The sequence below is a fragment of the Coturnix japonica genome, chromosome 1, assembly GCF_001577835.2.
Source record: "Coturnix japonica isolate 7356 chromosome 1, Coturnix japonica 2.1, whole genome shotgun sequence".
Taxonomy (NCBI): Eukaryota; Metazoa; Chordata; class Aves; order Galliformes; family Phasianidae; genus Coturnix; species Coturnix japonica.
In genome coordinates this window covers 1,587,395-1,614,691 of record NC_029516.1, presented here as the reverse complement: position 1 = coordinate 1,614,691, position 27,297 = coordinate 1,587,395, and the positions used below count along the sequence as shown (strand labels likewise).

Sequence of the window (27,297 nt, the reverse complement as noted above, 5' to 3'; positions counted from 1 at the left end):
GTTTACGGACAACAAACTTTGCCAACATTTCTCTATTAGCAGAAGAATTTAAAATATTTCTTTAAATTACTATTTTTTTCCCCATGCATCCTAAGCATGTTCTGCTGGGTTTGTACTTTCCTGAAACATTCTTGGGTTTTTTTTTTCTTCTTCTTTTTTTTTCTTATTAAAGAAAGTCTCAAGATGTTCGTACAGACTGGCATAAGTGAGTGCCAACTGCTTTTGCAGACTTGTTAACAAATTTATTTTTGCCTGAGAATGGCACATATGGCCCAGAACGGAAATATTAGGGTCTGTAGTCTTTGTGAGGGCTGGCAGATATTGTCTTTAAAGAAATGGCATTTAGGTCACTTAAATTTCAGGGTTGTTTTTTTTTAAACGATGGTCTTCAATCATTTAAGAACCCTGTGACAGCTCTGGAGTGAAAAAAACAAACCAGAAGACAGGAAAGCAGCCAATTTATTTATGGTATCCCTTTATTTCAGTTTAGCAGCTGCAGACAGGGTAAGTTGGTTTATGGGAGTGGATTTTGCTGACCACAAATTGCCTGCAGACTTGGGTTGAGGATGGCTTGGCTGATCTGCTGGGTGCGAGTTTGGTTCTATTCTACTGCACAGTGCTTCATGTTTTCGTAGAATCATATCAGAGAATCATAGAAGGGCCTGGGTTGAAAAGGACCACAATGATCATCTGTTTTCAGCCCCCCTGCTGTGTGCAGGGTCACCAACCACCAGACCAGGCTGCCCAGAGCCACATCCAGCCTGGCCTTGAATGCCTCCAGGGATGGGGCATCCACAGCCTCCTTGGGCAACCTGCTCCAGTGCATCTCCACCCTCTGGATGAAAAACTTCTTCCTAATATCTAACCTGAACCTTCCCTTTTCTCAATTTAAAACCATTCCCTTTTGTCCTATCACTGTCAACCCATGCGGTCAGTCATTCCGCCTCCTGTTTATACCTCCCTTCAAGTACTGGGAGGCCACAATGAGGTCTCCCTGGAACCTTCTCTTTTCCAGGCTAAACAATCCCAATTCCCTCAACCTTTCTTTAGAGGAGAGGTTCTCCAGCCCTCTGATCATCATCCAAGTGGGGCAACATATGGCTGTGACAAAGCCAATGAGAAACAAGCAGTGCATCCCTCCAAACTCTGTTCCTCTGGATGGCACCTCTACCCAGAATGTCTCAAGGGATGCTCCAGGGATGGACCATCCTCAGCTTCTCTGGGCAGCTTTGCCAGTGCCTCACCACCCTCTGAGTCAAGAATTTCCTTGCTGTCTCAGCTTTTGTCTCTCTCTGCAGTGACCTAGGGAGCCCTGTAATATCTTTAGCAGGCTTATCACGTGTGATCAGATTTGTACATTCAGCCAGTGCATGCGGCAAACGGGCTTACAGTGAATTTCCTGCTGTTGCAAGCCATTCTGAGGGATGTCTGGATAATTGTCCTATCTGCATATGTGAAAAGGAAAAGGAAATAATTACATCCCCAGCCTTATTTAAAGGAGTGAAGGTTGTTCAGAAGATCTGGAGGGAGGAGATTGACGCAACTAGGATACGTTTAAATCAAATCAGTAAATTAATCAACATCTCGTTATGGTTGCGTAGTGTGCTAGGATTAATTGCAGAAAAATGGTAACTGATGTGTGTATGTGCGTATATATATATGTATCTGGAGGAATGTTTCAGTATGGTTGGACTGAGATGCACGAGGGGAGCAGGCCAGAGGATGGGTAAGTCTGCCACCACCTTTCAGTGGGGGATGTGGATGGATTTGGAGCTCGAGATGCCTCGTGCATCTCCATCAGTGTGCACCGCTTTCCTTTGACTCAGGGTCCGTGTGTGTGCTGCTGTGTTCTGCTGTTTTTAAGAGTCATATGGCTGTTTTTCTCTGTTCCTTACTTAATTTCCTTGATGAATTTACCAGTGCCACCCCTCCTTCTCCTTCACTTGGAATTTTCAGACCTTGATTTTGTTTTCTTGTTTTAGTGGGAAGATATTGGGGCAGATGGATGTCATCTTTTGTGCTTCTCCCAGCTGCTTTCTTTTGTTTTTCCTTGGAGCTCTGGTTTGGAAGTGAGGATCTCTAGATGGCAAAGGTGGCTCTCAAATGACTGTCTCAGTCCTGACCCAGATACTGAGATCAGCAACAATTGCATGAGTGAAATCTGGTTGATACCAGCCTAGAATTAAATATGCTAAATTAAGTCCTAGGCTGGGACTTGGAGAATCCTTTCTTCCTGGTGCTTCGCAGCATTTATGATCAGAATTGTCAAAAGCATGAATGTTTTCTGTTGTTAGGGGATGAAGATTACTCTTGAGGTTCTCCTTGCTGGCATGGATGGGGTGGGTGGGCAGACCTTTGCTTGGCTCCTGCATGATCTGGATAATAGTAGGGTCTGATTGTGGCCATCCTGCTGCTTTCCTGGGGCTCCAGCTTGCTTTGTTGGACATCTCTACATCTAACCATAGCACAGCCATGTTACAACCCACTTTTATGCAAGTTCCTTTGTTAGAAGACTGAATTACTCTGTTTTCATCACTTTCTCTCAGTCTCCTGCATACAGTGGAATTATCGAAAGATGGTATTAAACCTTCAGGGAAAGAAGTGATATATTAAAAATCCTCATTTTGGAATTAAAAAAACAACAAACGAACGAACTCTGTGCGTGTGGGGTAAGCAGTGCTCGTTTGACACGCTGTGGGAGGGAGCTTTTATTGTAGTACCGATTAGGAATGCCAAACCAGACACAACGAAGCTCACCAGGAAACATCTGAGAGTGCCAGCATCAGCAGCACACGCAGCCATTGGCAAGAAGACCAAATACACAGCAGCTGTTGGCCTCTTTCCATGGTATCCGTGTTAAGCATCTTTGTGTCACGGGAGATTTGAAAGCTCTCCGAACATCGCTGGGAAACCCTCTGTGGTTTGAGTGCCTCAAGTGCTTGTGATGCTCTTTCCTACCCTGCTGTAGCTGCTCCAGATTATTTGATCTACTATTGTGGGTAGTCAGTCCTGGGATTGATGGCTTTGCAATAAAGTCAGACTTCCAGCAAAGACTACACTATTTCAGCACTGCTCTGTTTTCTAATATAATTGGAGAGATTAATTACTCTTGAAAATTGCTTTTATGTTTCATTTTGATGGAGATGAAAGAAAAAAAAAGGAAAAGAATGTACCCATCTGCTTTGCCTTGCAGGATGCCAACGTTGCTCAACCCAGCCCAGAAAAGTCCAACTAAAGTTGGACCAAACCGTAGTTAGAAGTTGAGTGCTTTGGATTTCTGGCGGTCTCTGTTCCATCTCATTGGCTGTCAAGTGGTTTTATGTAGAACAAATTCTGCACAGGAAGGTCATGTTAAGGGACATGGTTTAGTGGGAACTATCAGTGATAGGTGGACGGTTGGACTGGATGATCTTGGGGGTCTTTCTCAGCTTTTGGGATTCTGTGATTCCATGGTCAGGTGAGCGAAGGGCGATGTAAACAAATGTGCTTTTCTGCTGTTCTCAGAGTGCTGCTTGGAGCTGGGAGGAAATAAAAGCTAGTGTGATTTTGGGTGTCTTTTCTGTCTGCAAGCAGCTGCCTGCTCCTACCTGACATTCCAAATTGTCCTTTTCTTGCTGGCTCATTTGGAGTCTCTGGTTCTGTACAAGGGCACACTATCTAAAATCAGTAGAAGCTGCACTGAAGTTTGTTCTCAAATACTATTTGTATTTAATTGGCAGTCTGTTACCTGATGTCTTCAATGGTCTTGAGGAGTCGACTTTCTCATTATGTTTGTCTTAGGATGTATTTTAATGACTTGCATTCCTATAGGGGTGGCCATCATGGTGATGATGATGAAATACCCAGCAGAAGGTGGGTGACCTTAGGAACCAGAGTCGTAGGAAGAGGATGACTTCAGTGGGATGAAATGCAGGGTACACACACATGGGGTTTGAGAAATTTCAGCTATAAATTAGAAGCTAATCAATGATGGAGGATAAGTGGTGATTATACCACCAGTTGATTACAGAGTGACTTTGAGATGCTGAAGTAATGCTGCTCAGGGAAGGGAAAAAAAAAATAGGCAAATGCAACTCAGGCAGAGATTGGAAGGCATTAATGTCACTGTACAAGTCCCTGAGATTCTGAAACAGCGGGTGCAGTTTCTGGCTGCTTCTGTTGGAGGTGGGGGAAAAAAGACCATTTCATACAGGCAAAGTAGTCAGTAAGGTGATGCAGTTGTTTACCAAAGGCATGAGGTTCCTTAAGTGGGGGTGAAGAACTACTTGCTAATAAACAGAAAATGGTGTTGCTACAGAGAGGTGTAAACCAGCCAAAAATAGATTTAATCCAGGGACTGGAAGAAGGTTTCTAAGAAGTAGGGGACTGAGCTCTGCGCAGCGAAGGTCTGGTGTTTGTGCTTATGATGGTTACAGAGGGGCAGATGTGGGAGATGGGGCTCAGTTGCTTAAGGAGAAACTTAATGACCCTGGAAATCCCTTCTAGTTTTTTGTCCTCATTTGACACGCTTCATTTTTTAATTCAGTTTGTATTTAAATGGGGGACTTTCAAAGCAGTTACAGGGAATGTTTTCCAGAATCAGCCCCTGTTTGCTTTGGTCAGTTTTAGCTGCAAATGAAAGAAATGTGATCTTTACTGTAGGAAGAGGCTGCTGCTGTTGTCTCTTGTAGAAACCAATACATTTTTGTTGTTACCGGAGCATTCTTGAAGTCTGAAAAATGATGAAATCTTTAATAACTCTGTGCTTGCCGCTGTTCTCCTGGGCTTGTGGCAGATATCAGATTTTAGAGATACTGTTGAAATTAACTTGGAAACAGGAGATGTCAGACTAAAAAACAACGACATGAAAATCCTCCAAAATGGGCAAAGTCGAGAAGAAATAGTCGATAATTACTGCTGTTACTCAGAAAGTGTGGTCTGTGTTCAATAACTCTTGTCAGTCTGGAAGGAGGGAAGAAAAAAAACATGCTAAAAGAATCTGAATTACATAAATAATGAAAGAGCTAAAAATGCCTTGGTTTTGTAATGTAGATGAAGGCAAGGTGTCATGACAGGAACACATTTACATATTAGAATTATTTAATTATCGTATCTTGTCCTCTAAAGAAGCAAAAGGTCCATGAATATTCATGTCTTCAATTAAAATATTAATGATGGAGTGATACTTGGGTTTTTAGGTCTCCAAACAGCCATAAACAGTTTTATTTAAATGCAGGGAGGAGTGGAGGGGGAGTGGATGTGGAGAAGGAATTGCCTTTTGGTTTTCAGGGTGCGGAGGCTCCACTGTTGAAGACGACACCATTGGCTCCACATTTGTTCCATCCCAGTGATTTCTTCAACCTTTTTCAGCTTCATTGCATTGAGCACAATTCGGTGTTGCCAGCTTAGACTACAGCTTCCTGCTGGCTTTAAATTAAAGAAAGTGAAGGTTTAAGTGGTACCTAAATAGTCAGGTTGCAGGCAGCTAGTAAATATCTCCAGTTAGTGAACAGTCCTGAAGAGGAGTGTGCAAATCTTAGAGCAGTAAAGCATTATGAATGGTTGCCCTAGAATTATTCATCCAGCCCTTACAACTGGCTTTGCTAATGGAGAGGAATTCTACAAGGATAACAAGGCAGAAGAAATCTGGTGTTTCTTTTTAATTATCGGTAAGGAGAAGAGCGTACATCTCATTTATACGAACACAAGTAATGAAACTGTTCAGGGTAAGCAATTAACTGAATGGATACAAGCCTTTTGGCTGTTACTTTGCGTGGAGCTAAACATAACATAGAAATAACTGACACTGTGCTCACAGTCACAAGAGGTGACTGAAGACTAGGACATTTTGTACATAGAACCTGTCTAGTGAGAAGTTCCAAGTGCTTACTGTTATTAAAACTATTTTGACTTATTATAGCATCTGGGCTTATAATGTGTGTGATGGATGGTGCGAAACAGTGATACCCAAAGATTCTGTACTCGATTTCATTTAGTGTATCTATTTTGTTCAATTCAATTCATGTATACCAGGAAGAGCTGGGAAGAGACAAAATTGCATCAGTGTAAAAATTGCTGTTGTTATTCTGTGGTACTGAAGCTGCAGAAGAAGCCACGAGTGCTTCACTTGCTTTGTAGCTGTGCTGAAGGCGTGTAACAGAGCTTGAAATGAAGTATGGCGTCATCTGAGGTGGAAAAGACCTTCAAGATGATGAAGTTGAACCAATTATAAGGGATTGTAATGCCACCTAGCTGATTGTATTCTCAACACAGGTGATCGCTGTTGATATTTAAGCATTTCAAAGGATGGGAAGCAACCTGAGTTCTGCTGCTGTAAATCAGTGACCATTTCTTCTACGGTGCCGTGTCCCTGGAGTTGTTGTTGGATAACCCCTGGCAGCCTCATCTGCTGAGTGGCAGCCTTGCCCATAGCAGGGAATTGAAACCAGATGAGCTTTAAGCCCCCTTCCAACCCAAGCCATTCTGTGATTCTAGGATAAGTCTGTTTTAAAAAAATAATGATTGAAAAAAAAAGAGATTTTGGCAGAATCATGAGCTGTCCCTGCCAAGAATGTGGCGGACATTATGAGAAATGACGGCATTGCAAAGGCTTTTGGAGGATTGAAGAAGGGTGGAAGAGCCTTTTGATTTGCTGTTGGGGAGCTTTGAAAGTCTGTTTTAAAAGACAGAGCAAAGATGCCCAAAGTGGTAAGCGTCAATGAGAGCATTCAATATCTTGAACTATTTCAGTATTGACACACAGAAGCTTTTTGTGGTTCCTGGTGGTGAAAGAATCTTATGCATGTGAAGAGTTAATGAACGGAGCTCTTGGCAGCAAGGGCATGAGTGTTGTATAGCCCTTCTTGCATTTGTTTTGAACTTTAAAAACAACAGCCTGATTAGTTGGAGCAGGTTTCCCCCAGGGGATGGCTATGGAGCGTAATTTCATTACAAAATACACTGCTTGGAGATGAACTGGAGTTGGGTTTTTTTAATCCACCCTAAGGGATTTGACATTTCTATTTCTTGACATTTCTCTCATTGTTAGAATAGCTTCTTTGTGCTTTGTGCATTTCCTCCCCCGGTGAAACTGTAGCTGTCTCCTTGAAGCTTGGAGCATCTTTTCTTGTAGGTAAAGCTGGCAATAGTTTGAATTAGTTCAACAGGATGGCTGGAAAAGGAGGGTACGCTGCAGTGCTTAAATGTGTAGTATAAAGCAGTAGTCCATTGAACACGGGAACATTTAAAACCGTTATTAGGAAAGGATGTTACCTGGCAAAGAAAGGTGTAAAAATAGCAGTGGGTTACTCAGAGGTCTGGCTTAGGGTGTGGTGCATACGACAGAAGTAGCAGCCGTGACAATCTTGTTCAGGATCCAATTATTTTTAGAATAATGGATGTTTGTATGATATTTTTCTGACTTCAGCTGCTTCTCTCCACCATTCTCCTCTGCAGTCTTTGAGTTAAGTGGTAGCATAGCAGCCCAGCATTGAAGGGCTTTGTCATTTTTCTTTTGCAGCAGAAGAGAGTAGGTACCTTTGCACCTTCATCTGCATTGATCCCGTGAGGGGCATGTCACATTGCATTCTAGTAATGGGCACCAGTCTTCTGGCAGAGTTTACAGCATTACAGCTATTCTCACATTTCTGCCAGTTAGGGATCTTAGCAGGTATTAACCTCTGCAGCCAAAGTCCCCATTGTAATTCTATTCTACAGGTGAAGCCATTGGTTTAACCAGCTATTGCATGGTGTGGGTATTAGGAAGAATTTCTTCTCAGAGTGTTTAGGCATTAGGCTGCCATTAGACAGGCTACCATGAAGTGGTGGAGTCAGCACTTCTATTGGCACTCAAGAAATGTGTAGATGTAGTTCTTAGGGACATGATTTAGTTGGCACTATTGGTGGTAGGTAAGTGCTTGGACTGGATGATCCCAGAGGTCTTTTCCAACCTTAATGGTCCTGTGATTCTTGGAAAAGGATGGAAGTTCCTCCTTGAAGAGCAAGCAATTTTTAGCTGATGTCAGTGCATTGATTTATACCAAAGGCCATGGATTGGAGCATAGACTGTCATTGGAATTGCCCAGCAGTGTTCTGTTGAACAGCTGGGCTTGCCATTAGCTTTTGGGGTGCAGAACCCACAGAGGACCTGTGCTTGCCCACTCCTTGGTGCCAACAGGTAACTTCTTTCTCTGCACCCTGCAGCACAGCACCTTGCTGTAGGAGTGTAATATAGATCTTAAAATTCTGGGGGAGGTGGGAAATCATTTAGTTCTGCAGTTTCTCCTGTGTTGTGGGACCTTTGTATTACTGAGTGTCACTCGGAATAACACAGCTCCCTTCCTGTGTTGGAGCCTGGCTGCTTTCCTCACTTGTAAGTAGCCCTTGTAGGGGAAAAACAGGGGGGAAAGTGCTGTCTGAGCAGTCCCCCATCAGATGAGGATTCTTCTGCCTCTGATTCTTTTCTTGATGAGCGGTAGTTTTCAAAGTAAGTTTTGTGGCTCTTTGAAGCTGAAAGGTTAAGACCACAGCAGAGGGGGGACCTCTGAACTCAGTACTCCTTCACTCCTTTCAGATGCAGAATGTCTTATATCTATTTTTAAAGAGAGAATCTTGGATTTCCGGACTGCAGTGACAGATGATAGAACACAGCTTGAAAATACTGTTTTCCGGGCTTCTCATTGCTGCAAGAAGAAGCTTCCACTCTTAGGGAGTGCACACCTTGACATGGGAACAACTTGGGTTTGTGCCCATTCCTTTGCCACTTTGATGCCAAATTGCAGCCATTAGACTTGGCACTCAGTGCATCAGGGTGCTATCAGTGAAGGAAAGGCTGTAGTTGCTGATGAAGGCCTTTTAGAACAGGGAAATGACGGCTGTTTGAATGGCTTTTTAAAACATGCACCTCCTGTGCTTTTCTTACCAGTGCTGCACAACAGTAACAACAAATAAAGATGGTAATTTAGAAAGCAGAGCCAATAGGAGTTAACTGGTCAAAATTTAGGAGAAATCTTCAGTGCCACATCTTTAGAAATGTACAGAAACATGCAGCAAAGCCCGGTCATTCTCCTTTCTAGAGCTTGTTATATTAGGTATGGTGTGATCCTGACACACTGACTCCTGTGAAATTGTTTTTTATTAAAGTCACCGGGTTATTTCTTGCGCTAGCAGTAGCTTTGATTAAGCACTATATTAGGGTCATATCCAGGAATAACAGCATTTCTAAATCCCAGGCTGTATTTGAGAGAATTGTGATTAAAGTTCCGGCTGTTTTCCTGAAATTCCTAATGTGTGCTCGGGTTGAGTTACCTCATTTTTATTGGTGCTGGAGTTCACATTGAGCCCCTTGCGATTTCATGCCAATATCGGTGGCGGTCTCCAGAGGGAAGCAATTTTGCATTAAAATGCAAGAAGTGAAAGCTATAGCAAAATTAACACAGGGGTCTACAATTTCCAGTGACTTAATAGCCACAGTGTTGGTCGTTTTCTAAAACCTAATTCATCTTTGATTGAATTTCAGGCAAAACAAAGCGTGAAGCATAAGGAGGTGGGGAAACCCATCTAAAAGAGATTATGGATGAACAGGTTGAAAAATGCTGCCTGACAGGTCATACTCCGAGCAATCTGATAATCCCTGCAGGAGCTGGGAGTTGGTTTTTTGCATTTTGTGCACTGGCATGGACAAGCCATTGCAGTTCCCTTGGGGAAAACCCATGTTATTAGCAGGGATCATTCTGCATATTGCTGGAAAATGAATTAATTCACACTAGTGTACGCACAGATGAGGGATAAGGCTGTTCTGTTGCTGTTGTAAATATGTAAAGGCAGAACGGTGGTGAATAATTAAGCTGGATAAGTTTTGCCTTGTCTCCACATACCAGATTTGTTTTCAGTCAAAGGACTGGTAATGTTATCTTTATTAAAATAATAAATAATAATAGGAAGTGGAAAAGAAGTCCAGGACAGCTATTTTGGAAAACATTTGGAAAACAAACAGCTGCAAACAGTTGGTGAGTCACATTGGGTTGGAAGGGAGTCCAGCTCTGCTGCTATAGCAGTTTACCTGTAACAGTGTACGTAAAACTTCTTTCACCCTGCTAGCCAAACTCTTTTAATTACACCCCAGGGTGTCATTGGTATTTAATCTACAAGACACAGCCCCCACTGTTAGACTGACTCCTACAGCCTCCTCAGTGCCAGCTGTGCATATTTGGGGCTGGATGTGCCCCTGAGGAATGGGTTCGCCCTGAGAAGCGTCTCCTGGTGCCTTTCCTGTAAGGATGGCAGAGTGTTTCTCCACCAACCTGTGTCCCTCGCAATCCCAGATAATCCCCAACCATTCCTCCTTTAGCTCCGCCACCATTCTGAGCAGATCCTCCTCTTGTTCACAGAGCAACCAGGCGGGATCTCTCTTTCACTTGAGAGCAGTGACAGTGCCAGGCACTCCCACAGCCTGAGACCTGAACCACTGCATGGACATACATGCTTTGTGTGTGAGTCAGCACGTTCCTTTCTGCAACAGCTCCCTGCAGCATGGGAACTGTGGCTGCACCTTGGTGCTATGGAGGACCAACAGCCTGTCAAGTGATGGCTCTTCTCCAGGGTGACCAGGTGCCACGGACTCTGCTAATTGTCTGTCTGCAGCAATGGCCACGTCACAGCCTTCTGGTGTGCCACGCTGGTTGTTCCCATTCTGTTCACTAGGAATGTGCTGAGGAGGAGAAAACCCTGTGATCCCAGTGCCTAAGTTTGCCCAGCTGAGCACAAGCAAAGAAGAAACAGCAGACAAAGAAATATGGGTGGGGGGGTTGGGTTTATTTTGTTGGACAGTTGGGATTAGAGCCAGCACATTGTGCTGGCACATGGATGGTTTGATGTCATAGTTTTTGGGGTGTCTGACTGGGATGGGGGGAGGGGGGGGAAGGAGGGGGTGATGATGTTTTCAACATAGGACTCAAAAGTGACTTCAAGCGCAGGATATCCCTGCTATTGGAACAGCTTCTATGCCATCTTTTTTCAGGCTGACTGCGCTGGGTGGGAGGAAAGATACTGTCTTTGTTGGATCCAGGAGTGACTTCATTCCCGGGATAGCCCCCGCTGTTGGAAGTGACTCCTGCAGCCTCCTCAGTGCCAGCTGTGGGCATTTGGGGCTCGATGTGCCGCTGAGGAACGGCTTCTCCTGCGGGCCTCCCGTGGCTGCCTGGGCCGTTCCATGGTGTCTGATGGCAGGGAAACCGTCGAGGACCTCCTTGTCACCGCTCTGGTGGTGCTGCGGGATCTTCTCTGAGCAGCTGGAGATGATGTGCGCCTGCTGCCTTGAGGTCTTCTAGTCGGGCTCTGGGAACCTGGGGCCCGACCTTGCAGTGGGGAGCGGCTTCGTGTCCGGCTCGTTCCCCACTGCCTGGGACGCGTTCTGCGTGCAGCGGCAGTGGCTGCTCTGGAGGCTCTTGATGTGCCCCGTGTAGTGGATGGCTGTGAGTAGCTCAGGGAACTGTGTGATGGCCCTGCTGCTGCCTGGCTAGTGGGGCCAGAACTCCTGTCCCCTGCTTCCTGGTGGGTGTGGGATGGCCCCGAGCCCTCCTGGCTGGCAGTGCTGGGCCCTGGGAGCTCCGACATGGTGCTGGAGCCTGAAAGGGAAGGTGGGAAGGTCAGCAGGAGAAAGCTGTATCCCCGGGTAGGGACAGGCTGCCATCCCCCCTGGGGCAGACAGAATCTGTCAAAGCTGCCCCGAGTGCATGCTGCCAGGTCCTGCCTGGTCCCAACGCGGTGCCACGCAACTCATTGCCTCTTACCGGTTCCCAGGCCAGCACAGCTGTCGCACTCCCACTTGGCTGTTGTATTGCTCAAGTGGGAGCAGCGTCTGTGGGTCCCCTCAGCAGCACAGGAGCTGCACAGCATCAACTGCCAGGGCCTGGGGAAGGAAAGAGGTTGTGGTCGTGAGGACCAAGTGAGCCAAGGCAGGGAGTGCCGGGCACAGCACATCTCTGGTGCTCAGTCCTTGCTCCCCCAGCCTGCGAGATCCCTCGCAGAGCCTCAGAGAGCTGCTGTGGTAACTCACCCCCTTGTAGCTGCCTGCCGTCTGCCTCTAGGGCAAAGGCACTTGAAGGCATCGCAGTTCCGGTGCCTCTGTCGAAGTCCTTCGTATTCACCATTGTCCTCCCATGAGGGTCTTCTACAAGAGAATGGAGGGAATGTGATGAGTCCCCAGCATCCCCAGCGTGAGACCCAAGGTCATCCCATCTCATCCACCCCAACGGCATTTCCAGCTTCTCCACGAAGCTGAGGCACGTGCTCCTGTGACAGCCAAGGGTCAGGCCTGCCGAGACACTCACTGGGCCGGCCCAGCATTCACGCCTTATCATCTGGATGAATTGGCAGAAGGACACCAACCTGTCTGGGACGTGGATCCCCATGGTGGACATTTCGGTGCAGAAGACAGTGTTGTCTCTACAGGCAGGGCACCGGAAGCAGTCCATGCCAGCATTCAAAGCCTGTTTCTGCAGGAGAAGCGCAAGAAGCAGAGTGAGCGTGAGCGGTGCCTGGTGCTGCTGGGCAGGCAACGTGTGTGCAGGGTGAGGGGAGGGCTCCTACCTGGATGCAGCCCCGGTGGAACCAGGTGTGTCTGCACGCTGGACACACCATGGTGTGGTAGGACACAGTGTCCCCCACAGGCTCCAGGCACATGAGGCAGTTGGTGCCTTCAGGTGGAGCTCTGACAGGTGTCTGTCGAGGACGGTGCTCCCAACAGAAGGACCTGGGGGAAGATGGAAGGGATGGGCACGCTGAGAAGTGCTGTGAGGAGGGCAGAGGGGCAGGAATGCACCCCCAGGCCTTGGCCGTGGCTGGCTGGCAGGTGACCTTGTGGGTTCCTCCATGGCTTGGCTGCTGCTGACAGCCCTTACCTGTGCTCTCCAAAGTATTGGGTGATGCATTGCCCGTCCTCAGCGCAGGGCAGATGGAAGCTGCGTGTACAGCCGCTCTCTGCGCATGTGATGGCAGCCCCCCTCTCACCGCAAACAAAGCATTGCTGTAAAGATCACAAGAGCCCCATCAGCGGCAGGCTCAGGGCCTGCATGGCCAGCCTCACAGCTGTGGGCAGGGCACAGGTGTGGACGCTGCTGGGACACGCTCTACAAAGCAGCCTGGCATACAGGGCAGGATTAGCGTTGGAGGTGGTTGGAAGGGCTGCGATTGCTCTCTTTGGGTCAAGACCATGCTGGTGTGAGAGCCCCTCCTGGCACAATTGTGCCTGCTGTGGTCAGGTGCTCACCTTGTGGTTTGCCTGCTTGACCTTGCACATGAGGGGAGCAAAGTCAATGCCCATGTCTTCCTCATCAGGGGGTGTTTCTTCCAAAACGACGTGGGCAAAAGCCTGGAGGAGAGAAAAGAGCAGGGTCTCATGAGGCCAGGAAGGAAGGGAGCATCCTGTCAGGAAGCGGTCAGGATCAGCTGGGGGAACTCACCATGCAGAATTCATGGACAGAAATGAAATAGTCACCAATCATGTGGCCGACGATGTCCGGGTCACATTCTGCCCGGCCACACAGCACACACTCTGCAGAGGAGAAATCAAATGTGAGCAGCAGTGAGCACCTGGTGGGGCCAGGTGTCCCCAGTCAGACCCTCACTGCTGCTCTGTGCCTGCCGTGCTGGCTGGAGTTGGTGGAGGGGAAGGGGCCGTGGCAGGCCCACCCAAGGCAGCCACACGCCAATGTGTGCCTGTCTGGGAGCTCCTGCCTGCCCCTTCCTCCCCTCTCAGCTCTCAGCCGCAGGCAGAGCCCCAGCACCCCTCTGCCCAGTATTGGGAGCTGTGCACAGGGATGTTGTGGCCTCACCTGGTTCCTCCGAGCTGGAGGCCTTTCTCTTTCTATCAGCCATGATATGCGATAACAGCGAGCACTGCAAGAGTCACTGCTCTCACTTCACCTCACCAAACCGCACTGGTGCTCGGCCTGAGCCCGGCAGCCTCTAGCTCTGCTCCAAGCATCACGTCACAATGGCCGCTCCCTGACACCCACTGTGACATCACGGTCACCGCCCCATGGCAGCTGTGGGCGCGGGCCCCTGGCTCCCAGGCAAGATGGTGCAGCCCCACAGCTTCTCTGGGCAACCTTGGAAAGGATTTCCTCCCAACATACTGTGTTGATAGCCCCTCTTTCTGTCAAAGCTGTGGCCACTATTATCTCAGATGAGGCTAAGTCATAAAATGTACCACTCAATAAAGAAACACGTTTCCAAGTGAAACAAACAACAAAAAAATCCATCGAGATCAAGACTGATGTTTCTGTTCCTCTTCAAACACTTGATCCAGCACAGCTGATACCCTTCATTTCAATTGACCTTGTTGAACCTCATTAGGTTCTCCTGGGCCCACTTTTCAAGCCTGTCCAGGTCCCTCTGGATGCTTTCCCATTTTTTCCCTTCCCTCCAGTGTATCCATTGCACCGCTCAGCTTGGTGTCGTATGCAAACTTGTTGAGAGTGCTTGCAGTGCCATCATCTTTGTCCTTGATAAAGACGTTGAGAAGCACCGGTCCAAAGTATTCTGCTGAGCTCAGCTCCATTTATGCCTGATCCTATCTCTACACATGCTGACAACGTCCAATAGTCTTGCCAGTCTACACCACCCTGCTTCCACTTTCCACACCTTTCTCTCTTTTCCCTCACTTTAAGCTGCAGGTCCTTGCTCAGCCACGATGCTCGTCCACCCCATCAGCTCCATCTCTTGCTCTGACAGAAGGGTGTCCTTCATGAGCTGCCTGCTCTGGTCTGCTCCTATGCCCTTAAGGACAGTTTCCAGGGAATCCCATCCAGCAATTCCTTGAGCAGCTGGAAGTTTGCTCTCCTGAAGTTCAGGGTCCTGACTCCACTTTTTGCCACACCTGCATTTCTCAAGGTCACACACTCCTCCACGGCACCATCACTAAAGACCAGGCTGCCTCCAGTCTTCACTTCTCTCATGCTCTCCTTGGCATTGATGAGCACTGGCTCTGGTAAGGCTTCACCTCGTCTCGGTCTATCTAAAAGCGGGATGAGGAAGGTATCCTCTACAGGCTCCAAGAATTTCCTGTTTTCTCTGCCAGCCACCCCGCTGCTATCCCAGCAGATACACATCTGAGTGCGTGAAACCCCCCTTCAGGACTAGAGCCTGCCAGTGTGACACATCTGGCTACTGAATGAAGAAGGCATCATCAACTGGCTCCCCTTGATCAGGTGGCCCGTTGTAGAGCACACCCATAGTTGCCCTTTTGTGGATGGAACCTTGGTTTTGACCCATTTAAGTCCCTCCCCAGCTTTGCTGTAGGCTCCCTTCAGGAACTGAAAGGCCACCACCAGTCTCCTCCAAGCCTTGTCCAGGCAGAAGAGCCCTATTTCACTGAGCCTGTCCTTGCTGGAGATGGATGTGCTCCAGCCCTCTGGCAGTCTTTGTGACCCTCCTCTGGCTGTGTTCTGACAACTCCATGTTGGGGACTCCAGCAGTCTGCACTAAAAAGCATCCAGGCGTCTTTTGAATATCTCAGGAATAAGGAGAGTCCACAACTTCTCTGAACAGCTTGTCCCAGTGTTGGGTCACCCTGACTGTAAAGAAGTGTTTGGTCACGTTCCTATGGAAGAGTTAGTGCCTAATACTCCTTGGTGCTGTTGCAGGGCAGCAAGGAATAAAGTCTGGCCTCAGCCTCTTGTCATCCACCACTCAAGGTTTGTGGATGGGTGGCTGAAAGGGAATGGAAACATCAAGGACTTCAAGGATTTGGTGATAGTATAAATGAGTAAAGTAGCAACTTAAATGAACAAACTAACAACTTTGTGAAAGTTCCCATGAGAAAGAAGAACACAGTGCTCATGATAGTAGGTGCCAGTAAAGTGCCCGTTGTCACCATGACAGTTGACGCAAATAACCAATTGCTTAATTGTAGATTGACACATATTGCCTTTCAGGTGTATTATCAAATAGATGTCTTAGTGTTCTTATTCTTGCTGCTAACTTGTATCGAGTTCTCTCTTGATTCCAAACCTCCCTCCCTCCAAGAATTGATAAGCATTGATAAGATCCCCTGTCAGACCCCTGCAAGCTAAACAGCAGTAGATGTATCAGCCCTTCCTGCTGAGGCAGGTGCTCCTCCAGGACCCTCATCGTCTTTGCAATCCATTGCTGGACTCTCCAGCAGTTCCCTGCCGTTCTCGAGATGCAAAGCCCAGACCTGGACACAGGACTCCAGATGTGGCCTCGCTGGGCAAAGTAGAGGGAGAAGAGAACTCCTTTTTTGCCCAGCTGGCCAGGCTCCTTTGAATGCAGCCCAGGCTGCCACGGGTCTTCTTGCCCACAAGGGCACTCTGATGTCTCCCGACCACCCCACTGGCCTCCAGGGAACCCAGATCCTTCCCCACAGAGCTCCTGTCCAGCAGCTCAGCTCCTAATTTTATAGAAGCGTGCGCTTCATCCTCCCCAGGTGTAGTGCCCTGCACTTGGACTAGTTGAACGTCATCTAATTCTGCTGCACCCAATTGTCCAGGCTGTGCAGGGGCTGCCCAGCAGCCTTTGCACAACCACAGGGAAGCTGCTTAGGAGGAGAAAACCCTATGATCCCAGAACCTAAGTTTGCCCACATCAGGACAAGCACAGAAAAGGAAGCTGACAAAGAAATGTAAGGGGGATGGTTGGGTTTATTGTGTTGGGATGGTTGGGTTTATTTTTTTGGACAGTTGGGACTGGAGCCAGCACATTGGGTACTGCCCATCCCAGAGCCACATATTTTTGGGTTTAACTAGTGGGGATGGATGTTGCTCCAGTTACACACTTGAGTAGCTGACTTCATGCCTGAGTTCCTCCCACTGTTGGTTCTGCTGTTCCAGCCTGTCTAGTTTTTGCTGATTTTATGTGACATTGATGCGGATCGATATGAACCCAGAGTGACTTTCCTGCTTGACAGACCCGCCCTTCCCTATGTAATTTTTTGGGTTGTTTGTGGACGGGGATAGGTGTGGAGGGGGATGCTGCTTGGATGGTCGGTCTAGGTGTGACTTCATTCCTGGACAGCCTTTGCCATCTCCTGCAGCCTCTTCTCAGCCGGCTTTGGGCATATGGACATAGACGTGCCGCTGAGGAAAGGCTTTGCATGCGGGCCTCCCGTGGCTGCCTGGACCATTCTACAGCATCTGAACTCTGGGAAGCCCTGAAGGACCTCCCTGTCGCTGGTCTGGTGGTGCTGCGGGCTCTGCTCAGAGCAGCTGGAGCTGGTGTGGCCTGCTGCCTTGAGGTCTTCTAGTCGGGCTCTGGAAGCTCGGCCGACTTTGCGTGCCGGGAGCGGAGCTTCCTGTCCGCTCATTCCCCGCTGCCTGGGTACGCCTTCTGCGTCTGAGCTCTGATGGTCCCGTCTGGCTGGATAGTCGGAGCTGCCTTCAGTCCCGTGGTCATATGGCGCTCCCATGTGTGCTGGACCGTCCCCACATGCATCCTGAAGGCCAGGAACACGTGAGCAGATCGCCCCATGTTCTGTTCCCAGCTCGCTTGTCTCTGGCAGCTGGGAAACTGTGCCGATGGCCCCCCCCCCCCACAATGCAGACTGGCTGTGGGGCCTGGCCTGCTGGTCCTCAGCGTTCCTGGTGCATCGTGGATTCTGCAGGCTTCCTGCTGGCTGGGCTGAATTCAGCATAGTCCAAGATGTTTGGCAGCTGTAAGGGGAAAGTGGAAAGTCAGGAGGAGGAACATTAGCGCGGTAGGCAGCTGCCATCCTCCTGGGGCAGACAGACTCTGGCTGAGCTGCCCTGAGCACGAGCTGCCAGGCCTTGCCTGGCCCAGCCCGCTGCCACACAACTCATCACCCCTTACCGGTCCCCAGGCCTGCACATCTGTCGCAGTCCCACATGTTCATTCTGATGCACGAGTGGGAGCACTCTCGGTGGGCTGTTCTTCTCCACAGAGAAAGCTGCACAGGAATCAGCTTCCAGGGCCTGGGAAGTCAAAGGATTTGGGCATGAGGCCTTAAGTGAGCGCAAGCCAGGGAGTGCCCGGCGCTCATCGTGTGGCGGCTCATCCTTGACTCTCCAGCCTGTCTCAGGCTGATGATCCCCCGCAAGACCCAGACAAGCTTGCCTGGGTCACTCACCCCTCTTCTTCTGCTGCACCTGCCTCTTGGGCAAAGCACTGTTATGGCGTTTGCAGCCCATCCCCTTGCTGCTGCGTTACAACTGGTGTGTACGCGTAACTGTCCTCCCATTCTGATCTTCTACAAGAGAAGGGAGGGAAAGTGATGAGTCCCCAGTGTTGTCCCCAGCATGTGACCCAAGGTTATTCCATCTCATCCAGCCCAACCCCATTTCCAGCTTCTCCGTGAAGCTGAGGCACGTGCTTCTTTTGACAGCCAAGGGCCAGGCCTGCCAAGACACTGCATGGGCAGGCCCAGCACTCGTGCCTTGTCATCTTGATGGCTTGTCAGAAGGACACCAACCTGTCTGGGACATGGATCCCAAGGATGGACATTTCAGTACAAAATCGGGCGTTGTCCTGACAGCCAGGGCACCCGAAGAATGCAGGGCCATCATTCAAGGCCTGTCGCTGCAGGAGAAGCAGAAGCAGTGTGAGTGTGAGCAGTGCCTGGTGCTGCTGAGCACCAAGTGTGCCTGCAGGGTGAGGGGAGGGCTCCTACCTGGATGCAGCCCCGGTGGAACCAGGTATGTTTGCACACTGGGCACACCAGAGTGCGGTAGGATGCCATGTTCCCCACAGTCCCCTGGCAGATGATGCAGGTGGTGCCTTTTGCTGGAGCTGTCGCTGCTGCCTGTTGGGGGCGGTGCTCCCAGCAGAAGGACCTGGGGGAAGATGGAAGGGATGGGCACACTGAGAAGTGCTGTGAGGAGGGCAGAGGAGCAGGGAGGAGCCCCCAGGCCCTGGCTCAGGCTCTGGCAGGATGCTGGGAGCAGTCCCTGCAGGTTCCTCCCTGGCTTGGCTGCTGCTGACAGCCCTTACCTGTACTGCCCAAAGTACTGGGTGACGCATTCACCGTCCGTGGCGCAGGGCAGGTGGAAGCTCCGTTCACAGCCGCTCTCTGCGCATGTGATGGCTGCCCCTGTCTCACCACAAACACAGCATTGCTGCAAAGAGCAGAACAGCCAAATTCAGTGTCAGATTCTGTGCCTCTACAGGCAGCCCCACAGCTCTGGGCTGGGCATGGAGTGTGGGAACTGCTGGGTTACACTCTATGAAGCAGCCTGGTGGACAGGGAGCATCTCCAAGGGCAGGACTTTGTCCTGGTTGGACAGGCTGCGATTGCTTTCCTTGTGTCCAGGCTAAGCTGGTGTGAGCCCCTCCTGGCACAAATCTGCCTGCTCAAATCCTTACCTGCTGCCTTGCCTGCTTGGCCTTGCGCGTGAGGGCAGCAAAGTCAATGCCAACAGTTCCCTCCGGTGTGGGTGTCTCATCAAAAGAGATGTTGGCAAACTTCTGGAGGAGAGAAAAGTGCAGGATCTCATGAGGACAGGAAGAACGGCAGCATCCCAGTGGGAAGCAGTCAGGATCGCTTGAGGGAACTCACCAAGCAGAACTCATGAATCCAATACCAAATCTGGGCAAAGGTGCGCCCGCAGATGTTGGGGTCAACATCCGCCTGGCCACACAGCACGCACACTGGAGAGGAGAGAGCAAAGATGAGCAGCAGTGAGCACCTTGCGGGGCCAGGTGTCCCCAGTCAGGACCCACTCTGCTCTGTGTCTGCCGTGTGCTGGAGTTTGGTGGAGGGAAGGGGCCGTGGCAGGCCCACCCAAGGCAGCCACACGCAATGTGTGCCTGTCTGGAGCTCCTGTCTGCCCCTTCCTCCCCTCTCAGCTCTCAGCCGCAGGCAGAGGCCCAGCACCCCTCTGCCAGTGTTGGGAGCTGTGCACAGGGATGTTGTGGCCTCACCTGGCTCCTGAGAGTCAGACATCTTCCTCTTCTTAGCATACATCATTGGCATCAACAGTGAGCACTGCGAGAGTCCCTGCTCTCTCTACGCCTCACCAAGCCAAACTGATGCTCGGCCTGAGCCCGGCAGCCTTAGCTCTGCTCCAAGCATCACGTCACAATGGCCGCTCCCTGACACCCACTGTGACATCACGGTCACCGCCCCATGGCAGCTGTGGGCGCGGGCTCTTGGCTCCCAGTCAAGATGGTGGCAGCCCCACAGGTTCTCTGGGCAACCTAGGAAAGGATTTCCTCCCAACATGCTGTGTTGATCGCCCCTGTTTCTGTCAAAGCTGTGGCCACTCTTATCTCAGATGAGGCTAACTCACAGAACGTACCACTCAATAAAGAACCACGTTTCCATGTGAAACAAACAGCTAAAAAAGCCATCGAGATCATGACTGATGTTTCTGTTCCTCTTCAAACACTTGATACAGTACAGCTCGTTACCTCCATTGCTCAACATGGTCTCCTTGGTATTGGTGAGCACTGGCTCTGGTAAGGCTTCACCTCGGCTTGGTCCATCTAAAAGCTGGATGAGGTTTGTATCCTCAACAGGCTCCAGGAATCTCCTGTTTTGTCTGTCAGCCACCCTGCTGCTATCCCAGCAGATACACACCTGAGTGCAAGAAACCCCCGTTCAGGACTAGAGCCTGCTAGTGTGACACATCTGGGTACTAAATCAAGAAGGCATCATCAACTGGCTCCCCCTGATGAGGTAGCCTGTTTTAGACCCCACCCATAGTTGTACTTTTGTGATTGAAACGTTGATTTTGACCCATTAAGTCCCTCCCCAGCTTTGCTGTAGGCTCCCTTCAGGGACTGGAAAGCCACCACCAGTCTCCTCAGGGCCTTGTCCATGCTGATGCAGCCTTCCTTTGACTTGTGCAGCCATGGCAAACCAGCAGACTCACTGGCCCCATTAGTTTAGCCTTACAGGGCTGTGACTGATGTGCTTCTGGCAGCCATGGCTGCAGCCTTGCCCGTTAGCAGGCCGTTAACAGGTGCCCCTGCACTTATCACTTGTCACAGTGAGATAACAACCCTCCTCACTGGGCAGTCGCTTGAACGTGTGGCGTCCCAGCCCTCCGAAAGGCCTTTTCTAGGCAGAGGCCGTGGAGGCAGAGCCATTGCCGTGGAAACGCCTCCACCGCCTCAGCCACTCAGGCAGAGGCCTGATGTAGGCTGCACCCACAGCTGTACTTTCCTGGATGGATCCTTCATTTTGACCCATTTAAGTCCCTCCCCAGCTTTGCTGTAGGCACCATTCTGGGACTGTAATGTGGCCACCAGTCTCCTCACTGGCAGCGACAGGCCTTGAATGATGGCCCTGCATTCTTCGGGTGCCCTGGTCTGTCAGGACAACGCCCGATTTTGTACTGAAAATGTCCATCCTTGGGATCATGGTCCCAGACAGGTTGGTGTCCTGTGTCTGGCCCAAGCCATCAAGATGACAAAGCCCGACGCTGGGCCTGCCGCGTTGCAGTCTTCTCGCAGGCCTGGCACTTGGCTGTCACAAAGAAGCACGTGCCTCATGGCTTCACGGAGGAAGCTGAAATGGGTTGGGCTGGAGAGATGGAAAATAGCCTTGGGTCACATGCTGGGGACAACACTGGGGACTCAGTCAACTTTCCCACCCTTTCTGTCTGTAGAAGATCAGAATGGGAAACAGTTATGCGTACACACCAGTTGTACGCAGGCACAGGAGCTGCGACGCCATCAAGTGCCTTTGCCCTAGAGGCAGGTGGCAGCAGAAGAAGAGGGGTGAGTGACCGCAGCAGCTGTCTGGGCTCTGCGGGGGATCTCAGCCTGAGCACAGGCTGGAGAGCAAGGACTGAGCCCCACAGATGAGCCGGGCACTCCCTGGCTTGGCTCACTTAGGCCTCATGCCCAAAATCCCTTTGCTTCCCCAGGCCCTGGGCAGCTGATCCTGTGCAGCTCCTGTGGAGCAGAGAACACCCACCGAGAGTGCTCCCACTCGTGCATCAGAATGAACATGTGGGACTGCGACAGATAGTGCGAGGCCTAGGGACGTAAGGGGTGATGAGTTGGTGTGGCAGCGGTGCTTGGCCAGGCAGGCCTGGCAGCTTGTGCTCAGGGCAGCTCAGCCAGAGTCTGTCTGCCCCAGGAGGGATGCAGCCTGTCCCTACCCGGGGCTACATGTTCCTCCCGCTGACCTTCCCACTTCCCCTTACAGCTGCCAGCACCATCTTGGCACTTTGCTGCATTCAGCACTGCCAGCCAGGAGAGCCTGCAGACATCCACGATGCACAGGAACCTGAGGACAGCAGGCCAGGCCCCACCAGCCAGTCTGCATTTGGGGCCATCGCACAGTTCCCAGCTGCCAGAGACCAGCGAGCTGGGAACAGAACATGGGCGATCTGCTCAACGTGTTCCTGGCTTCAGGATGCATGTGGGGACGGTCCAGCACACCATGGGAGCAGCCATATGACCACCCCGGGCACTGAAGGCAGCTCCCGCACATCCACCAGACGGGACACATCAAGAGCCTCCAGACGCAGAAGACGTCCCAGGCAGCGAGGAAGAAGCGGCACACGAAGCCGCTCCCCGCTGCAAAGTCGGCCCCAGCTTCCAGAGCCCGACTAGAGACCTCAAGCAGCAGGCGCACACCAGCTTCCAGCTGCTCGAGCAGAGCCCGCAGCCAACCACCAGACAGCGAACAGGGAGGTCCGTTCAGGTTCCCAGAGTTCAGACGCTGCGGAATGCTCCAGGCAGCCACGGGTGGCCCGCACAAGAAGCCGTTCCTCAGCGGCACGTCAAGCCCCATATGCCCAAAGCCGCTCAGAAAGAGGGCTGCAGGAGACGGCAGAGGCTGTCCCAGGAATGAAGTCACACCTAGACCGACCATCAAGCCAGCATCCCCCCTCCACCATCTATCCCCCAAAATTACATCAGGGAAGGGCGGTCTGTCCAGGCAGGAAGTCACTCCTGGGTCCAATATCGATCCAGCATCCAATGTCCACCATAAAATCAGCCAAAAACTAAACGGCTTGGAAGCAGAACCAACAGTGGGAGGAACCCAGGCATGAAGTCACTCCCAGGTGTAACATCGGAGCCAACATCCATCCCCCACCTAGTTAACCAAAAATATGTGGCTTGGGGCCATGGGCCAGTACCATGTGCTGGCTCCAGTCCCAGCTGTCCAAAAAAATAAACCCAACCATCCCAAAATAAAACCAACCAATTCCCCTTAAATTGTCTTTCGTCAGTTTCCTTTACTCTGCTTTTGCTGAGACTGGGCAAAGATAGGTGCTCAGATCACGGGGTTAATCCTCCCAAAAACCAGACCAGTGTTTGTGCGAAGGCAGGGTAGCCGATGGGCAGCCTGGGGAATTGGGTAGAGCAGAACTAGATGAGGTTCAGCTAGGCTAATGGGAAGGGCCTTATAGCTGAGGAGAAAGAAGTGCTATCTAATGTCTGGCCACCGGGCAAAATGGAGTTCTCTCTACCTCTGCTCTTTCCAGCGAGCCACATCTGGAGTTCCTTGTCCAGGTCTGGCTCCGCATGCTCTAAGAACGGCAGGGAATGCTGGGAGAGTCCAGCAATGGATTGCAAAGACGCATGAGGCCTGAGAGCCACGTGCCTCAGCAAGAGGGTTGAAACCTACTGCTGTTTAGTTTGCAGTGAGTCTGAGAGGGATCTAATCAGTGCTTATTGATACTTCCAGTGTTGGCCGCCAGAGCGATGAGGCACAAATTTTATATCTACTGCCCTTGCCAACAGAATTCAAGGAGCATTTTCCATAGGAATGTGACCAAAAACTTATTCACGTCAGCGGTGACCCAACACCTGGACAATGCGTTGTCAAGGACATTGGGACTCTCCTTATTCCTAGAGATATTCAAAAGATCTGCCTGGATGCTTATTTAGTGCAGACTGCTGGAGAGTCCCGAATTGGGAGAGCTGTCAGAGCACAGCCAGAGGAGGGCCACAAAGACTGCCAGAGCTGGAGCAATCATCTCCTGCAAGGGATCAGCTGAGTGAGCTGTGGCTCTCAGCATGGAACAAGACAAGGCTCGAGGAGAACTGGTGGCCACATTACACTCCCTGAAGGAGCCTACAGCAAAGCTGGGAGGGACATAAATTGGCTCAAAATTAAGCGATCCGTTCCACAAAAGGACAAGCTTGGTGGGTGCGCCTACATCAGGCCCGCTGCTCTGAGTGGCTGAGGCAGTGGGGGAGTTTGCCACGGCAACGGCTCTGCCTCTACGCCCTCTGCCTAGAAACAGCCCTTTGGGTTTTAAGGCGCCTTTAAGGCTAAACTAAAGGGGCTGGTGAGATCTGGTGGTTTGCCATGGCTGCACAAGTCAAAGAAGGCTGCATCCAAGAATCACAGAATCAAAGAATTACCCAGGTTGGAAAAGACCTTTGCAGGTCATCAAGTCCAACCGCCAGCCTAAACCATAGAACTTTAAATTTTCTAACGACCATGTGCCAAATCATGTCCCTGAACAACACATCAAACGGCTCTTAAACGCAACAGGGGATGGGATTGCAACACCTCACTGGGGAGGTCTATCGCTGTTAACTACCCTTTTCTGTAAAGAAGCGTTTCCTAACAGTCCAACCTAAACTTACCCTCGCCCCAACTGAGGTCAAGTTTCCCTGTCATGAGGTCAATTCTCCTGTCATTGTCACAGTGAGAATAGACCTGCCCCACTCTCACTATAAGCAACCTCTTTCAGGTAACTGGGGAAATGGCGATAAGGTCTCGCTTCTCAGCATCCTTTCCCAGACTAAACAGCCCAGCTTCCTCAGCCTCTCCTCGTAAGGTTGATTCTTCCAAGCGCCTTCACGAGACAAACTGTCCCTGTCTCTAGACCTGCTCCATTACCTCCATGTCCTTTCTTGTGTTGACATGCCAAACTGAAACGAACAGTACTCGAGTTGAGGGCCTCACCTCAATTGCCAAGTACACGTCCGGATAGCTTCCCTAGTCCTGCCTCAACACAACATAAGAAATATTTGGAGAAACCAAGACCGACGTCCCAAAACAAGATGCTAGTGCTCAGGTCTCTGGCTGCACTGGGTGCCAGAGCCTGGCCTTTGCAGTGCTAGGTGATGGAGACAGAGCTTGTGTTAGATATGAGCAGCTACGTGTTTTGACCTGAAGGAGGAGGTGGAGAGGCTGAGGATCATTAGGGAATGTGAGAGGGATACTGACTGTTGGTGCCAGTCCCTCTTGGCCTTGAGATTTAGGCAGCCAGCTGAGGCTCCACGTGGAGCACATCACCCCCGTTACCTTGCAAGCAGATAACTGGGAACCAGCAGGCAGACGGTGTTCCTGCTGCAGTGAGACCCCCGCCCTCTCCTCTCCCTAGCAACAACGTCGTTAGGTGTGTGGCCACGTCAAAAGCTCCTGCTCACCGATGCCGGCCCACCTGCCCAGAGATTCTCTTGCATCCCCTGCTGCCCCTGTGGAACAGTACGGTGCTCAGCAGGGGACAACTGGACATTGGTGGTGACGATGGTTCTCCCCACGTGGAGCTGCCACCAAAGTCCAGCCTCTTCACACAGCATGAAAACCTCCTCAGCAAAGAAAAAAATTACAGGTCGTTGTCATTGGTGACTCTCTGCTGAAGGAGAAGAAGACCAGTGTGTAGACTAGAGCCTCTACACAGGAGCTCTGTTGTCTCTTGGGAGCTTGGGTTAAAGATGTAAGGCAGAAACTCCCCTACCTAGAATATCCCTCACATTGCTGTTCCCTATGTTGGATTCAGGTAGGCAGCGATGACATAGATATACACCTACTGCTGTTTAGCTTGCAGGGGTCTGACAGGGGATCTTATCAATTCTTTTCATTACTTCAGTGGTGGCTCCCAAGAGGATCAGACCAAACTTTCTTCCTTGCTGCCCTGCAACAGCACCAAGGAGTATTAGGCACTAACTCTTCCATAGGAATATGAACAAACAGTTCTTTACAGTCAGGGTGACACAAACACTGCGACAAGCGTGTCCAGGAGACATTGTGACTTCTCCTTATTCCTGAGATATGTCAAAAGATGCCTGGATGCTTTTTAGTGCAGACTGCTGGAGTCCCCATCATGGAGTTGTGAGAGCACAGCCAGAGGAGGGCCACAAAGACTGTCAGAGGGCTGGAGCACATCCATCGCCTGCAAGGACAGGGCTCAGTGAGCTGGGGCTCTTCAGCATGGACAAGAGGAAGCGCAGAGGGGGACTNCCTGCAAGGACAGGCTCAGTGAGCTGGGGCTCTTCAGCATGGACAAGAGAAGGCTCGGAGGAGACTGGTGGAGCCTTCCAGTTACTGAATGCTGCCTACAGGAATGCTGGGGAGGGACTTAAATGGGTCAAAAATAAGGATCCGTCCAGAAGAGGACAGCTGTGGGTGCGGCCTACATCCAGCCGCTGCCTGAGTGGCTGAGGCTCTGGGGGCGTTTCCACGGCAACGGCTCTGCCTCCATGCCCTCTGCCTAGAAAAGGCCTTTGGGAGGGATGGGACGCCACACGTTCAAGGGACTGCCCAGCCAGGAGCCCTGTTATCTCACTGTGATGAGTGATAAGTGCGGGGGCACCTGTTAACGGCCTGGTAACGGGCAAGGCTGCAGCCATGGCTACCAGAAGCACATCAGTCACACCCCGTTAAGGCTACCCTAATAGTTCTGGTGAATCTGCTCGTTTGCCACGGCTGCACAAGTCAAAGGAAGGCTGCATCCAAGAATCGTAGAATCACAGAATTGCCAAGGCTGGAAAAGACCTTCAAGGTCATCAAGTCCAAGCGCAGCCTAACCATACAACTTAAACTCTAATGACCCTCTGCTAAATCATATCCCTGAGCACCACATCCAAACGGCTCTTAAACACAACCAGGGATGGCGATTCCAACACCTCCCTGGGGAGTCTATTCCAGTACTTAACTACCCTTTCTGTAAAGAACTGTTTCTTAACATCCAACCTAAACTAGCCCTCCCACAACTTGACACCAATACCCCTCGTCCTGTAACTTGTCACCAGTGAGAATAGACCTGCCCCACTCTCACTATAAGCACTTTCCAGGTACTGGAAGATGGCGATAAGGTCTCCCCTCAACCTCCTTTTCCCCAGACTAAACAGCCCCAGCTTCCTCAGCCTCTCCTCGTAGGGCTGATTCTCCAAGCCCTTCACGAGCCAAACTGCCATTCTCTGTACCTGCTCCATTACCCCCATGTCCTTTCTGTGTTGACATGCCAAAACTGAACACAGTACTCGAGGTGAGGCCTCACCAATGCTGAGTACAGGGGCAGGATGACTTCCCTAGTCCTACTCAACACACCATAAGAAATATTTGGAGAACCAGACCGACGTCCCAAAACAAGATGCTAGTGCTCAGGTCTCTGGCTGCACTGGGTGCCAGAGCCTGGCCTTTGC

At 50.5% G+C, this 27,297-nt stretch overlaps 2 protein-coding genes and 2 long non-coding RNA genes across 4 annotated transcripts in view; 1 reads left to right on the top strand and 3 right to left on the bottom strand.

The window, feature by feature from the left end:
• EXOC4 (exocyst complex component 4) overlaps positions 1–27,297 on the top strand; it is a 365,546-nt gene that overhangs the window by 140,873 nt on the left and 197,376 nt on the right. The gene's annotated exons all lie outside the window — the stretch shown is intronic.
• On the bottom strand, positions 11,724–12,682 carry LOC107312906 (PHD finger protein 7-like). The gene is made up of 3 exons (XM_032448900.1): positions 12,367–12,682; positions 12,035–12,148; positions 11,724–11,887 (listed from the first exon to the last, which is right to left on the bottom strand). The coding sequence occupies exons 1-3, from the start codon at positions 12,450–12,452 to the stop codon at positions 11,755–11,757; spliced, it is 333 nt and encodes a 110-aa protein (XP_032304791.1). The 5' UTR covers positions 12,453–12,682; the 3' UTR covers positions 11,724–11,754.
• On the bottom strand, positions 18,153–18,718 carry LOC116654342. The gene is made up of 3 exons (XR_004309523.1): positions 18,623–18,718; positions 18,425–18,531; positions 18,153–18,202 (listed from the first exon to the last, which is right to left on the bottom strand). It is a non-coding gene; the product is annotated as an uncharacterized LOC116654342 (long non-coding RNA).
• The window catches only part of LOC116654339, an 18,615-nt gene continuing 10,295 nt past the window's right edge, over positions 18,978–27,297 (bottom strand). Inside the window, exons 2-3 of the long non-coding RNA XR_004309518.1 lie at positions 19,315–19,416; positions 18,978–19,067 (exon numbers count right to left, since the gene is read on the bottom strand). This is a non-coding gene — a long non-coding RNA (uncharacterized LOC116654339). The remainder of the gene's footprint in view (positions 19,068–19,314; positions 19,417–27,297) is intronic.

Bases quoted from the DNA above. Each gene is read 5' to 3' on its own strand.
- LOC107312906 (XM_032448900.1), bottom strand. From the start codon at position 12,452: ATGGACTGCTTCCGGTGCCCTGCCTGTAGAGACAACACTGTCTTCTGC. The intron at 12,149-12,366 runs GTTGGTGTCCTT...ATTCTCTTGTAG, and splicing joins GGGATCCACGTCCCAGACAG to AAGACCCTCATGGGAGGACA. The intron at 11,888-12,034 runs GTGAGTTACCAC...TTCCTTCCCCAG, and splicing joins CGGCAGGCAGCTACAAGGGG to GCCCTGGCAGTTGATGCTGT.